This window comes from Dipodomys merriami, unplaced genomic scaffold (assembly GCF_024711535.1).
Source record: "Dipodomys merriami isolate MVZ:Mamm:240054 unplaced genomic scaffold, mDipMer1.0.p SCAF_31, whole genome shotgun sequence".
In the NCBI taxonomy this organism is placed as follows: Eukaryota; Metazoa; Chordata; class Mammalia; order Rodentia; family Heteromyidae; genus Dipodomys; species Dipodomys merriami.
The window spans coordinates 6,126,615-6,140,957 of NW_027204604.1; the positions used below are offsets into that span (position 1 = coordinate 6,126,615).

Below are 14,343 nucleotides of genomic sequence, written 5' to 3' on the forward strand. Positions count from 1 at the left end.
TTTCAAACACCATTATTAGAATATGCAACCGCATAATATTCTTTAACTGAGGCCGTTATCAAGATAAAGATAGAAACCGGGGTCTATTATGTGACCTATTTTTTCTCAGCAGAAATATTTATATATTCCCATATATTAGCTATCCTAAAATTAGTTTCTTGTAGGTATTTCCTCTTATTTATAAAATTCATTCCTAGGTTCTTCCAATACCCATTTATTATTTTCTTATAATAAATGTCTAGGTTCAAATATCTAAGCCCGGTGCCAGTGGCTTATGCCTGTAATTCTATTCAGGAGGCTGAGATCTTAAGATCATGGTTCAAAAAGCCAGCCCTGACAGGAAATTCTCTGAGATTCTTTTTTTTTTTCTCTCTCTGAGATTCTTATCTCCAATTAAAAAAAAGTTGTGGAATTGGCGCTGTGGTTCAAAGTGGTAGAGCACTAGCCTTGAGCTGAAGAGCTGAGGGTCAATGTCCAGGCCCAGAGTTAAAGCCCCATGACTGACACACAAAAAAAGTTGGAAGTGGAGCTGGCCAAACCCAGGATTGGCCACTCCTCCCCACCCCAAATAAAAAGAAATAAAAAATTAAATAAAAAGAAATAAAAAATTAAATAAAAATAGTAACTTGGGAAGGGGAATGTGGCTTAGTGGTGGAGTGCTTGCCTAGCATGCATGAGGCCCTGGGTTTGATTCCTCAGTACCATATTAGCAAAAAGTAGTAATAAAATTATATTTTAAAAAATCTAGTAACTCATTCTGGGGTCTTTTCTCAAACTTATTGTAATCTGACTATACCCACCATTTATTTTGGGAATACATACAGAGAAAGATAAATTCTGCTCAGATTTCTAAGTCCAATTACTATTCTTTTGGGAAGATCCTGCATCCCTATCTTCAGTACTTAGCAGTTAATACTCAAGGGTAATATTCTCTTAATAACAGGAGGAAAATACAATGTATTTAATAATGGCAATTTTAATCCAAATATCTCAAATTTTTAAAAGGACTATTACACTCCTGGGTTTACTTCCTACATCTCTTCCTAATAAGAATGTAGGCCCATATTAAGACAGATATTACATCTTTCACTTTTATTTTATAGTCTATTTTTCTCTTAATTGAAAGATTAAGAACAAATCTTGATCATAATTTAACCTTTGCCTCCATCCATATTACACTGGAATTAAGTCATATAGAAAAAGTTTTTCATTAACTTTTCCAGATGCATCAACAGCATGGTTTATTTTTACTTATGTAATAAAAACACTTTGGTGTAGATTTTTTCAAAAGATAATCTTGAAATTAATGAAAATGGTCATTAAAAGACTTCTATGTTTTGCTTTTATAAAAATCAATTATTTAGAATTTCACAGTGAAGAGGTCCTAAATTCTTCATACAACATAAAATTATATAAAAATAGAAGACATAGACATCTTTAAATCTTTAATCCTTTGATTAAGCAGCAAGCATATTATTCTTCCAGGCCAAACACTGCTTAAACAAAAAAGGAAAATAATGACGTGCAAAATATTTACAAAATATGCAAAGCACACAATAATGACATCTCACTATATACATGTCATATTACTAATGAAGCTAAGGTTTTTTCTACTGTGTGCTCTAGTGTATGTAAATAAGATTACACCACATCCCTCAGATACAGCACTTGGCCCATGTCTTGGAAAGAGCAGATTTTAAATGAGTTACAATACACTGAACAGCTGGACAGATGCTGGTGCTGACCAACTTGACTGACATACCCTAGGTACTGTGTACTGAAGGTCTACTGACTAAAGACCAGACAAGAAAAGCTGTTTAGTATGCACATATGCAAGGCAATCTAAATGCTTTAGGATATAAGTGTCCCCCATGGCTTTTAAAGTAAAATATGTATAAATTCTTTAGCATTATTTTAAATCAGTTATATTTCATCTGGTATGATCCAGGGACAAGAACTATTTAAGATGATCCAATGAGTAAATGGGATATATACTGCACAAGATGTTTTTGATCTTTGTCTGAACAGTGTCTTTTTATGTAAAGGAAATCGTCTAATTTGAAAATTAATACCAATGGATAAACCAATAGCCCTTTAAGGAATAGAGCCAATGGAAGGGATTGTTTTTTTCCAGTATTGTGGGAATACATGACCTCTCAAAACCTAAATTAGGTCATATGATGCTGTTTAGTGAAGTAGCTTTAAGTGTGATAAGGTAATGTGCAAAACAGCCTTATGTTTCACTACTATTGCAATCTAAGTGTCCCTCTGCACAAGTCATGATTCCAATATGAAATCATTCTGTCAAAAATACTGGTTACACACTGTTGAAATACTACCACTTCTAAAATAATTTTTGCAGGTGCTTAATGATTATTTGTTGAATTAAGACTTCTTGAAGCTTTTCTTTATAAAAAGGGTCTCAAGTAAACAACACAATTATGGCAATATACTCATACACCTTTAGATAACACAGAACAAATTTTAAAATTCATTTTATGAAATAATGTTGGTGATTTAACCCTAAATCAAACCCACAAGTACAGGTTGGCTGCCAGGAATACACAAATGTATCCAAGTAGTACAATAGAGATTTATCAAGAACACACCCTTCATATTAAATGCAGACTATATTAATAAGTATGAGGGCAATCTTAAGAAGCTAAACACAAAAAATGTTATTGTAAATAAATGTTTCTATTAACCACCATCTCTACGTAACTGACAAAATAGAATTTTTTCTAAAGTCTTCAAATGTAGGCAAGTACTAGTTAAAAGCAAGTAGCATTTAGAAACATAAACTTTTCTCCAAAATTAACTACATTTTCAAGGATCTTAAAAGACATTATAATTCAACAAATTAAGTCCTCATTTATAATAAAATTAGTATTCCAAACCTCTTATTAATGACAGATGGTGAGGTCAGTGACCTTTAAACAAGGACTTTCACTAGAACCCTAAACTGTATGTTCAAGGGTAGTAGGGTCAATACATTCTTTGTGGTTTCATATAATTGCTTTGCAATTGATTAAATTGCTTTCTTTTAAAGGGATATATTATAATCCTTTAGGAAGAAAGCAACATATTTTGAAAAAAGGGATATAGATCTATAATTTTAAAAATAGGAATAAAATGAACATATATCAAAATCTGAGATGCCAACTATTTATTCTTGCACTCCTAACATAGGAAAAATGTTTTTAAAAATTAAATAAAAGAAGAAAAAAGCCAAATATCCTTAAGAAACTTAAGGAGTTTTCACAATTCCTAAGTTAATATTCTGGTACTAAGAGCCTTGACTATGAAGAGGCAGGAATAGAAAGAACTTTAATAAAATAAATATAGTAAAAAAAAAAAAACCCTTGGTATACAGAATACTAAATTTTTTTTTTGTTTTTTCCTTTCATGAGATCACAATGGTGAAAACATTCTAGAAAGGAGGCTAACTGGAGGCTTTTTGTTGTATAACATTTTAGTTTAGTGAACTGAAAAACCAGACATCCATGAATACTAGTCCACTGCCACAGATCTAGTCTGCAGACTAATTCTGCAGAACTCAGAATCTAGGAAAGATTATTCTTTCCTCTTTTACATCAGTCAGAGGAGCATTGGTATAATAGTGGGGTAAAGTTACTGCAGCACTGTCCAATTTAATTTTTAGTGCAGTGAGGACTGTGAATCTGTCTGAATTCCAATAAGTGATGGTGGCTGTTGACCACCAACTGTGGACAACACTGGTCTTGGGTTTAGGCGGGGTGGCATGGAATTAGCAGGCCGAATGAGAGGTGGTGGAGGCTGATTTAGAGTTGGCCGGGGCTGGATGAACCGAGCCTGCTGCTGGAGTGGAGGAGGCTGCCGGTGAAGAGCAGGGGCAGCAGGCAGTGTTGGACGAAGAAGTGGTGGAGGCTGGTTCAGAGTGGCAATGGGGGCTGTTGGTGTTGGAGTGGATGATGGGGCAGGAGGTGATGGACCCAGAGTCCGAGGAGCCTGTGGGGTCTGTGCCTAGAGGTGAGGAAACAAAAATACATGTATGAGATGTATGTCCTAACAAACTTAATACAATATAGTTTGGGCTGTCACAGGAAAAACAAAACAAAATAAAACAAAAACATAACACCAGTGTTTATTGGAAGCATAAGCTTCTTTTATTTTAAGTAAAACAAAAAACAAAACAAAACAAAAACCAACAAAGCAATGAGGCTATCAAACAGACATCTTTATTAGTAAGCAGCTTAACACTGGAAATAAAAATAAGACTATGGGAAAACAATACACTTTCCATTCTGCTAGAATCAGAAATTAGCAAGTCATTATGACTTAAGAGTCACAAGAGATACGCCATTAAGTGTATTGTCAACCTTGCATGCTCATTTAGCTAGTTTTCTGACAAATTAACCTTATAGAACACAAAATGGTGCCTCCTCAACTCATATTAGCTCAAATTCCAGACACAAACACACCTCCTCTTCTTCATCAGTGCTCTTCCCTGATGGCACATTAGAAGCACTTTTTGTCTCCTCCCCTAAAGTAGAAGCATCACCATTAGAAGCCTGGGTTCCTTGTTCTGCTTCCCACTCCTGCAATACCTCCTCTAAGTTAAACCGACGCCTGTAGTTTACAAAGAAGTTCTTCACTTGGCCAACAGTCTTGTTGCCAATTACATCTGCAATAGCTTGAAAATCTTTACCATATTTGCGGACACCTGGAAGGCAAAGTAAATAATACACCTGGTGAAGGATCAATAAGGAGAGCTGTGTGTACTACACATCATGCACACACAAAAGATACTAGCAATGAAAATCCTTTCTGATAAATTCTGCTCATTTCTCAGTTCTGAGAAATCAGGGTCACAGATGAAAACTATCAATTATGTCATTTCATCGGGCCAGCCACTTGCCTTCAACTGAATGGTCAGAAACTTACCATGTCTTTACATACTCAGTTATTTTCTCCACTCCTTTCTTGAACTCTCAAATATAGTCCATTTATTGTAAAGCATTGAATTCTTTGTTCCATCCTCAATTCCACATTCATTTATTTCCCTAGTAGCCAGTCACCTAAATTTGAGCAACACCGTTTGTAAACAAAACTGGATGGGAATGAGCCATCTCTTTTATCCCCTCAATGGACTGTTTGAGTAGCCTTATGGTTCCCCCATTAAGAAAGGCATTATAATTTGGGGCTTAATACTGGCTTCAACAATACTGACTTGTCTCGCCCACCAGGAAAGCAACAAATGGAAAGAATTATAATAAAGCAAAAGCAGAATGATCACCATTTCTCAGGTTTACAAAGAGGAAAGATCTTGGAGAATTAACTGGATCTTAACTTACTTAATAAACCTAAAGGCTGAGAATTAGAAGGATTTCTAGATACGCTTAATAAGTGCTACCTGAAGAGCACTGTGCTCAATCCTCACTACCTGAAATTTAAGAAGGGGCACACATTGCTCTTTGAAAATGTATCCTTTTTATTAAGGAATTTTTAATGTAATAGAGGACAGTAATTGATTTATGAAACTGAAATCACTAAATGTGCTATAAAATTCAAAAGGATAGTAATTTGCTCTTAAGGTATTTTTTTTTTTTTTTTTGGGTCCGGTGATGGGGCCTGAACTCTGGGCCTGGGCACTGTCCCTCAGCTCTTCAGCTCAAGGCTCGCGCTCTACCACTTAAGCCACAGCGCCACTTCCGGCTTTTTTTCTTTGCTTATGTGGTGCTGAGGAATCGAACCCAGGGCCTCATGCATGCAAGGCAAGCGCTCTACCACTGAGCCACCTTCCCAGCCCTCTTAAGGTATTTTAAAAGAAGATTAAAGATTCATTCTTGGAAACAAATGCACCTAGCTCAAATTTATAAAGTTGTCAAAATTATACTTTGATAGTTTAAAAAATATATCAGCAGATAAGAATTCATTAGTGAGATATGAAAAAATAGGAGGCTTAAGTGAATTTAACATTTATATATCCATAAATGAAAAACTAAGGATATATTTATCCTTGAGCAGAAATGCTATGCAATTCTTATCTGTATCAATTCATATGAAATATCTAATTATCTGAAAGTACCATCAGTGCAGCATGGTTTTACTTTTACATATTGCCCCTATTTTAAACTGAGAATTTGGGAGCAAGCATCTCTGGCTACATTCAACAGGCTAGAGCCAACATAGGGAGAGGGGGAATTTCTTTACCTTACCAGATTTTGGATAGGAGGTCTGACATTATCATCCTATAACTATATCCTATTTTAAACAAAGACCTTTGGGTTTGCAAGTCATACTTATTTTCTTGATTCTCAAAGAGAAAGACATATGCATCACAAGAATTTAATGACAGGTTTTATCAACATAAATGAAATAAAGTCTTTTAGTCTAGGGACTGATTTCCAGTTTGAACTACATTCTTCAGATGAATTCTAATGGGAAGGAAGTCATACTAAGGGTTTATATGGCAATAAAAATCATGTTACTTCATAGTAATAGTTACTATTAAGATATTAAAGTACTTCTTTACTACTTATACACTCGTGTAAGTTTCTAAATTCTAAATCTGAAAAAAACTACACTTGAAGCTTAACTGTTTATTAGAAATTAGGCACCATGCTATATTAGAGAACTAATTTTACTAAGATACTTAATTCACATTTTAGAAATACAAGCCTGAACACATGAGTTTAGAAATGAAAGCATTAAGCCTAGGTTTAGATCTTCTGTATTCCTAATAAGAAACATTAAGACAGACTCTGACTCCAAGTCTTAAGATATTTTACTCTCAATATGTCTTGTAAATTAAATTTCAAAATGGTCCCCAAGTCTGATTCTCTATAAACTGTCCCTTCTATTTCTAAGATTTTCCTGCTTTTTGACCTTTCACTCCTTAACTTTCTTTTGCTCAATCGCCCTAGAACTCAAGATAATAACATCTGCAAAATCATAGACCCTAACTCAAAACTACTTTCCTCTAAGAACTTTAGTTTTTCTGAAATTTTGTATGCCAAGGTCCTTTTCCAGCTCATCCAAGTGTGTTTAATGTTAACTCATGTAAGCCAGTTGAGAAGTTTGCAGCTCGGGCCATACTGTAAACATATTGTTTGGCTGAGGATCTATTAGGATTCTAAGAACAAGTATGTCCAGATATCAATCCCCTCAGCCTACAGGATGCATGAGCAGGGCCTCTGTCACAGCTGGGGCTTGTTGGGAGTCTCTCTGTACCAGATCAACCACATCTATCTGTTCCACTGTGTTCTGACAAACTTCTTATTTTCCACTGTGTACCCTCAAGTGAAAAAGGCTGGGAAAATAGTGTCAATGAAGTATAAATCAGCACCAGCAATGCCAAGTTTACATAAGGTGGCTAGGAAATCTTATTTTTCTTTCCTATAATGCTTTATTTTACTTCTTTCTCAAAGTACAAGAGGTGTATATGATGAGTTTCTTGTCTTTTCTCTTTGTGCCAGTGCTGGGGCTTAAATTCAAATGGAGTTCCTTTGGTCATGACTAGTGCTCTACTACTTAAGCCACATCTTCAATTCTAGCTTTTTGGTGGATAACTGGAGATAATGGACTTTGCTGCTGGGTGGCTTCAAACCACAATCCTCAGACCATAACCTTCTGAGTAGCTGGGATTACAGGTGTGAGCCACCAGCAATCAGCATGATACATTTATCATGTCTGTATTCCTAGTACACTGCTCAAAGGTATGTTCTAGCTAGAATCATATACATACATACACACACACTCACACACACATATCTATCTATCTATCTCAGTTCTAGCACTGGGGCTTGAACTCAGGGCCTTGTGCTTTTACTTAGCTTTTCACTCAAGGCTGGTGCTCTTCCAGTTGAGTAAAACTTCTACTTCCAGCTGGTTTTGAATTGGACATGAGTCTCCTAATTTGTCTGTCTGGGATGAATTCAAACCTTGATCTCAGCCTCCCAGTAGCTAGGATTATAGAGCCACGGGTACCAGCAAGAATGCTTGAGCTCTACACTGTGGTCAGCAACTAGGTAGACTAGTAAAGGCCAACTGAGTTATTATTGCTTCTTTAGAAGAATCACCAATTAGGAGGAGGCTACAATACTTGATAAGAAACGTACTCATTATCTTGCCCATGTTAATTGTAACCCCTCTGTACAGTATTTTCACAATAGAAAAAAAGGAAAAAAAAAAAGAAGAATCACCAATTAGGTTTCTAGAGGACAGTCTAGTACTAGGTACCATATAAGGAGCAAACTAACTTATGGTACCACAGTTACCTAAGTTTCATTCTGTTTACTGAGAGAAAGGGTGGTCTGTTGTTTTTTATACTTTATAATAAGGCTACATGGTTGCTTTCTTAGCAATACAATATAATTAAGTCAAGTTCTTCCTGAAGATTTAAAACTGAGGTACATTTGGACTAAAGTTGCTAAATTCAAATTTCACCTCTAGAGTTAAGAGTTCAGTTTTCAAGGGTTGGTGAAATAAAACATTTAGAGAGCCATACAAGAAATACAATAGTATGTTTTTCAGAGAAAGAGTACAATTATTTTTAGTCAAACTTCTAAACTTCATTTTTATAAGTTATAATGAGTGATTTGGCTTTTTATGCTGGGAGATAATATCTTATAATAATATGTATTTTTAAAGTTTTTTTGAGAATTAACATAAAACATAACACATTAGGATATGGATATTACATATTATGAAAGCCCACATTCCAACCAGTATTCTATTATTTCTCCAAATATGTGTACCGACAGACAGACAGACACACACACACACACTTACTTATGCCATTAATTTGTTTAAAGACTTTTTAAAAATTCATGCCAGTCCTAGAACTTGAACTTGGTGCCTGGGCTCTGTTTCTGAGCTTTTTTGCTCAAGGCTAGCACTCTACCATTTGAGCCCTAACTCCACTGCCAGCTTTTTGTTGGTTAATTGGAGATATGAGTCTCATTAATTTTCCTACACAGGCTGGATTTAAACCATGATGCTCAGATCTCAGCCTCCTGAGCCAACTAGGAGTACAGCTGTGAGCAACCTATGCCTAGTTTAAACAAGACGGTTTTATCAACAGTAATAGACACTGTCTGAATTATCTCAAATTCTGAATTGGTGGAGGCTGTCATTTATATCAGACTGGAACCCTGTGAATATTATTTACACACTTGATCTCAGGCTAAAGGCTGGACTGCTGGAGCATTTATATGGTGCTTCTCAATAATAAATGGGGAGTCAAGAGTTTGCTCATTTAGCTAGATAGCTGCTTTTTGATTATTTAAAAATTGTCCAAAATATTATTTTGGACAAAAAAAAAAGCCAGCAAAGTATTATAACAGTGGCAAGGTACTTCTAGGTAACAGGATTTCAGGGGATTTCTCCCGCCCCCTGCTTCTTATGATAAATTTCTTTTTCTTTCTTTTTTTTTGTGGGTCGTGGGGCTTGAACTCTGGGCTTGGGTGCTGTCCCTGCGCTCTTTAGCTCAAGGCCAGCGCTCTACCACTTGAGCCACAGCGCCACTTCCGGTTTTCTGATGGTTTATTGGAGATAAGCGTCTCACAGACTTTCCTGCCCAGGCTTTGAACAGTGATCCTCAGATCTCAGCCTCCTGAGTAGCTAGGATTATAGGCGTGAGCATGGCTTGATAAATTTCTTAAAGTGCACATGTACTTGATATAATTGAGAAATACAAATACAACTTTAGCAAAAGTTTATTTTTGAAATAATAGCATAGAGGAAAGGTATGAATTTCTTAGTTCTACTCCCTTGTGACATTTATGTACTATGTTAACTATCATATTTTTATCAACTGTTAAATCAATTTTTTCTCCTACTTTATGAGTTCTACTTTTTTGGTAAGTGATGAAGAAGGTAATTGATTTGCTAATGTCATTTCTCCTTAAAAAGATCAAATGAATTAAAGGAACAGAAGGTTTCTTTTATGCTAAGCATAACCATTTGAACATAGTTCCATTATTTTCTATCTTTATGAGGTGACAGGTATTATGAAAAAGAACTAAAAGCTGAAGTTGTCATCTTGATAAACTTGTTTATTCAAAAAGAGCATTAAGATTTTAATTGGGAAGCATAGTTTTTTTTCCAGCACTAAAAGACTAGAAAAATTAACACATTTAATAGGTGGTCTAAAATAACAATGGCAAATACTGTATCCCATGCTCTGTCCCTAAACACTGAGAGTGTTCTGTATTATTTGTGCATCTGTATTGTTTTGTGGAAGAGTCAATTATTGTTTTATTTTACATGAAAGAAAATATGCCTAGAATCTAATTCCTTTCTTAATTCTTGTTAAATAAGAAGTTTTCTTTAATCACATGAATACTAAAGTTTAATTTTAGGATAACTCTAAAAATTACTCCTAAAATTTGTTTATAAGATATATATAAAAAATAGGGTTATTTTACCATTAATACTAATATGGGAAAAACATACTGGTCTCGCTTCTAACTTTCATATTAGAAAATTTAGATAGTTAAGATAGAAATTTTGGCAAATATTTTAAGTATACTAAACTAGTGACACTAATGATACAATACTCTTTAAATATTGTTACTGAAATGATAACACAGAATTAACATAACAAAATGATGGATTATCTAAGCATGACTTCCCATCTACTGTTCACTTGAGAGAAATGAAAATTTAAGTGGTTAACATTTAGTTAACAACAATGCAAACAGATAGGAAAGTAAGGTGAGAAATTCATATTTAAGCTCTATGAAGGAAAATGATCTAAATATGTGTTTGGTTTTAAGAGTCATAATAAAAAAGTTTGTGTAATAGAATTATAAATTTCAATAGTAGCATCAGTGACATTGTTTCTTTCTCTAGGTCACTGTAACAGTCTAATATAAGCAAGATAAAATAAAGTATTATCAAATGAATGTCAAAGGAAAATATACAAAGCCTTGAATACAAAGTTCCACACAATTTAAAACATGCTAAAATCAAAACATAATTTATTATTATTTTATAAACTGAAGTCGTCATTATAATAGTATTACATAAAGTTTATCATAAATAAAATGAGTTAAAAGAAAATAATTTTCTGCTAAGTGGCATCTTAATAACAAACTATAGAAGGTAACCACTGTAATTATATACCTTTAACCATCAAGACTCAGATAAGGTGACTTTACTATATAATTATATTGTTTGGAGATATACTTCTGGTCATTTTATAAATGTGGAAGTATGTTATATGGCAAATGGCACTTTATAACCCTCTCTAAAATTTTTACACAAATAGCCTAATATGATTTTATTTTATATAGTAACAATATAAATAAAAAGCCCAAATAAGAACAAAAATTCCGGTAAAAATAGAAACATCAATGTATTATCAAAATAAATACTTTTGAAATCCTAAGAGCATGCATATTTCCATACAAACTTCTGCATTAGTTTAGAGGCTTACCCTTTAAATTTGCACAATACTGAATAAGCCTCAGAACATAGAAAATGTTTGGTTATAACTACTAATACTTTAGAATGTAGATTACATAAGATCCAATCAGCCATAACACTCAATGTACACTCCTACTTTAAGTAGTATCGTAACAATATCAAATTTTGGGTGCTGGATAGAAAAATACTAGTCAGATTTCCCTAGAAGATCCTCATGAGAAAACCTTTACACTAGGACATTTTCTCAAAGAATAGAATTCACAAAGTAATCTAACACTGGAAATCAGTGTTCATTTCTTATTAGGTAGCATGCTATAACACAGGCTTTACATGAATAAGAGGAATATTTAACCCAAATAATTGCTACAGCTTCAAACCACAATTCTAAATAAATATGAAATAGCCACTGAAAGCATTATTTTTACATAAAAATTTAAAATATCAGTCTAACTCTAAAAGTCATTATTAAACATTATAAAGAAACTAAAGCTGGGCTCTGGTGGCTCATGTCTGTAATCCTAGCTACTCAGGAGGCTGAGATCTGAGAATCATGGTTCAAAGCCAGCCTGGGCAGGAAAGTCCGTGAAACTCTTATCTCCAATAATCCACCAGAAAACCAGAAGTGGCACTGTAGCTCAAGTGGTAGAGCGCTAGCCTTGAGCTGAAGAGCTGAGGGACAGCGCTCAGGCCCAGAGTTCAAGCCCCACAACTGACCACCCCCCCCTCAAAAAGTAACTAAGTCTTGTTTTGAATCATTCTGAAATTCAGTTCTACAATTTTATGAATGTGCTCAAGAGCATATACAACTATACAACTATTAGCTTCAATCATTTCTGTTAGGAAATGACTATGTCACACTGGATGACCAAAGGAAGCTGATACCATCCTACTGAAGCCATGACATTTTCAATTCATGTTGGTTGGCTAATTTTTATTCTCTATAACCAAATTGTAGTCATCTATCCATGAATCTTTATTTGTAGTATTCTCATATCTGATATGTCATCTGCATACCATTTTTGTATTAAATATATTCTTTGATGCATACTTGGAAATATGTATTTTTTTGATGGTACTAGTTTTTTAACTCAAGGTCTCATACTTGCTAGACAGGAACAGGAGTTTCATCACATGAAACCCTGTTTTTTGCTCTAGTTATTTTTTGGATGGGGGGTCTCATATTTTGCCTGGAGTTGGACTCATAATGTGACCCTCCACCCTAGGCCTCTCACATAGTTGGGAACAGAGGCATACAACACCACACACAACTTATTGGTTGAGATGGGGTTTCACTAACTTTCTTGCCAGGGCTGGCCTCAAACTGTGATCCTCTTACTTTTCACCATCTGAATACCTGGGATTTCCACCATGCTTGGCCAATAAATGGGAAATGTTTTAAAAGATGTGTTCATACATAGTGACCAATTTCTCAGAGTAGCTAACCTAGATTGAAAAAAAGCTACTAATACTATTCAGCATAGAGGTGAGTTCAACCAAGAGAAAACAAAAATAGACCACATTTTAAATTACAATCAATTCTGCAGTTAGTTTATTTTAAAAAGGAAAAAACCCTACAATCCTGTTAAAAAAAAACCCTGAAGATAGTTGATCATAAAAAGTAAAAAGAATCTAAATGAAACAATTAAAACATGATAAAAATCCAAGTTCATGTTTCCAGTTTGCTAATTAGTATTCATAATACACAATGTGTTTACCATGTAACTTCAGCAAAGTGCTTTCATTTTTTATTTTTATTTATTTATTTATTTTTGGTTGCGGGGCTTGAACTCTGGGCCTGAGTGCTCTCCCTCATCTCTTCAGCTCAAGGCTAGTGCTCTACCACTTGAGCTACAGCGCCACTTCCAGGAAAGTGCTTTTAAATAGCACATTAGAATGCTATATGCATATTTTTGATATCTGTTTTAAGATTTCTTTTAAATATACCTTTCTTTGGTGGAGGGGGGACAGTCCTGGGGCTTGAATTTAGGGTCTGGCCACAGTCCCTGAGCCTCATTGTGCTCAGGGCTAGCATTCAACCACAGAAGCAACAGCACCATTTCCAGGTTTTTCTGAGTAGTTTTTATTGGAGATTCTTACGGACTTTCCTGCCTGGGCTGGCTTTGACCATAATCCCCAGATCTCAGCCTTAGCTAGGATTACAGGCATGATCCACCAGCGCCTGCCTAAATATACTTGTATTTAAAGTCAGGTTTCTAAAGCATCCAGTGGTATGTTATATTAAAATTTAAGCATATGGTTAATATTTTTATGACCTGACATTTATCATCAAATCGAGAAACACTGTTACATGACAGAAACTAAATAAAAACAGACCTCAGTTTATGATCTTAATTATGTTATCAATGAGTAATATAGTAAGAATGACCCAACTGCAAGAATACTGAAGCAGAGACACAGATAGCCAACATGACTTGGTCATGCTTGTCTATTATCATTACCATTATTATCATAATCATAATCATTATCATCATCATCGTTGTCATCATCATCAATTATTCAGTGCTGAGAATGCATTTTGTGCTATTTAGGATCTTACATGTTACATACATAGACTCAGCATGTCATATCCAGAAATAAAGCACAAGATTCCTGGCCACCAGGATTTTGTGGGGGAACACAAGAGCCCTTTCTCCATTTCAATTAGGAAGGGAAGAACTAGGATTCACCTTTCATGACACGTTAATAATTATTAGTAACAATAACTGCATATCTTTAATATACCTTGCACTGCTAGAAGCTGCTCCTCTGTGGTCCAACGGGCATTAATTTTCTGATTTGACTACAAAATTAAACAGAAGTTTCCTAATGAGGATATGAAGACAGACATTTTTCCAAAGTGCTTATTTTTCTTTAACTTTTAACCAAATCACAGACATGAAAGTTCTAGATTTTGATTCCATTTTTAGAAGG

The 14,343-nt window shown here is 34.7% G+C and overlaps 1 protein-coding gene across 7 annotated transcripts in view; it reads right to left on the reverse strand.

The window, feature by feature from the left end:
• Window positions 1–1,419: 1,419 nt before the first annotated feature.
• Window positions 1,420–14,343, reverse strand: part of Rcor3 (REST corepressor 3) — a 52,273-nt gene continuing 39,349 nt past the window's right edge. For 2 of the 7 annotated variants that reach the window (XM_070041564.1, XM_070041562.1), the window contains exons 10-12: window positions 14,155–14,212; window positions 4,461–4,702; window positions 1,420–4,002 (exon numbers count right to left, since the gene is read on the reverse strand). In XM_070041564.1, the coding sequence (XP_069897665.1) occupies window positions 3,658–4,002; window positions 4,461–4,702; window positions 14,155–14,212 (645 nt within the window). In that variant the 3' untranslated portion in view covers window positions 1,420–3,657. Of the gene's footprint in view, window positions 4,003–4,460; window positions 4,703–4,923; window positions 5,058–14,154; window positions 14,213–14,343 lie in introns of those variants that run through there. The other 5 variants (XM_070041567.1, XM_070041566.1, XR_011376320.1 and 2 more) reach the window with 4 other exon arrangements.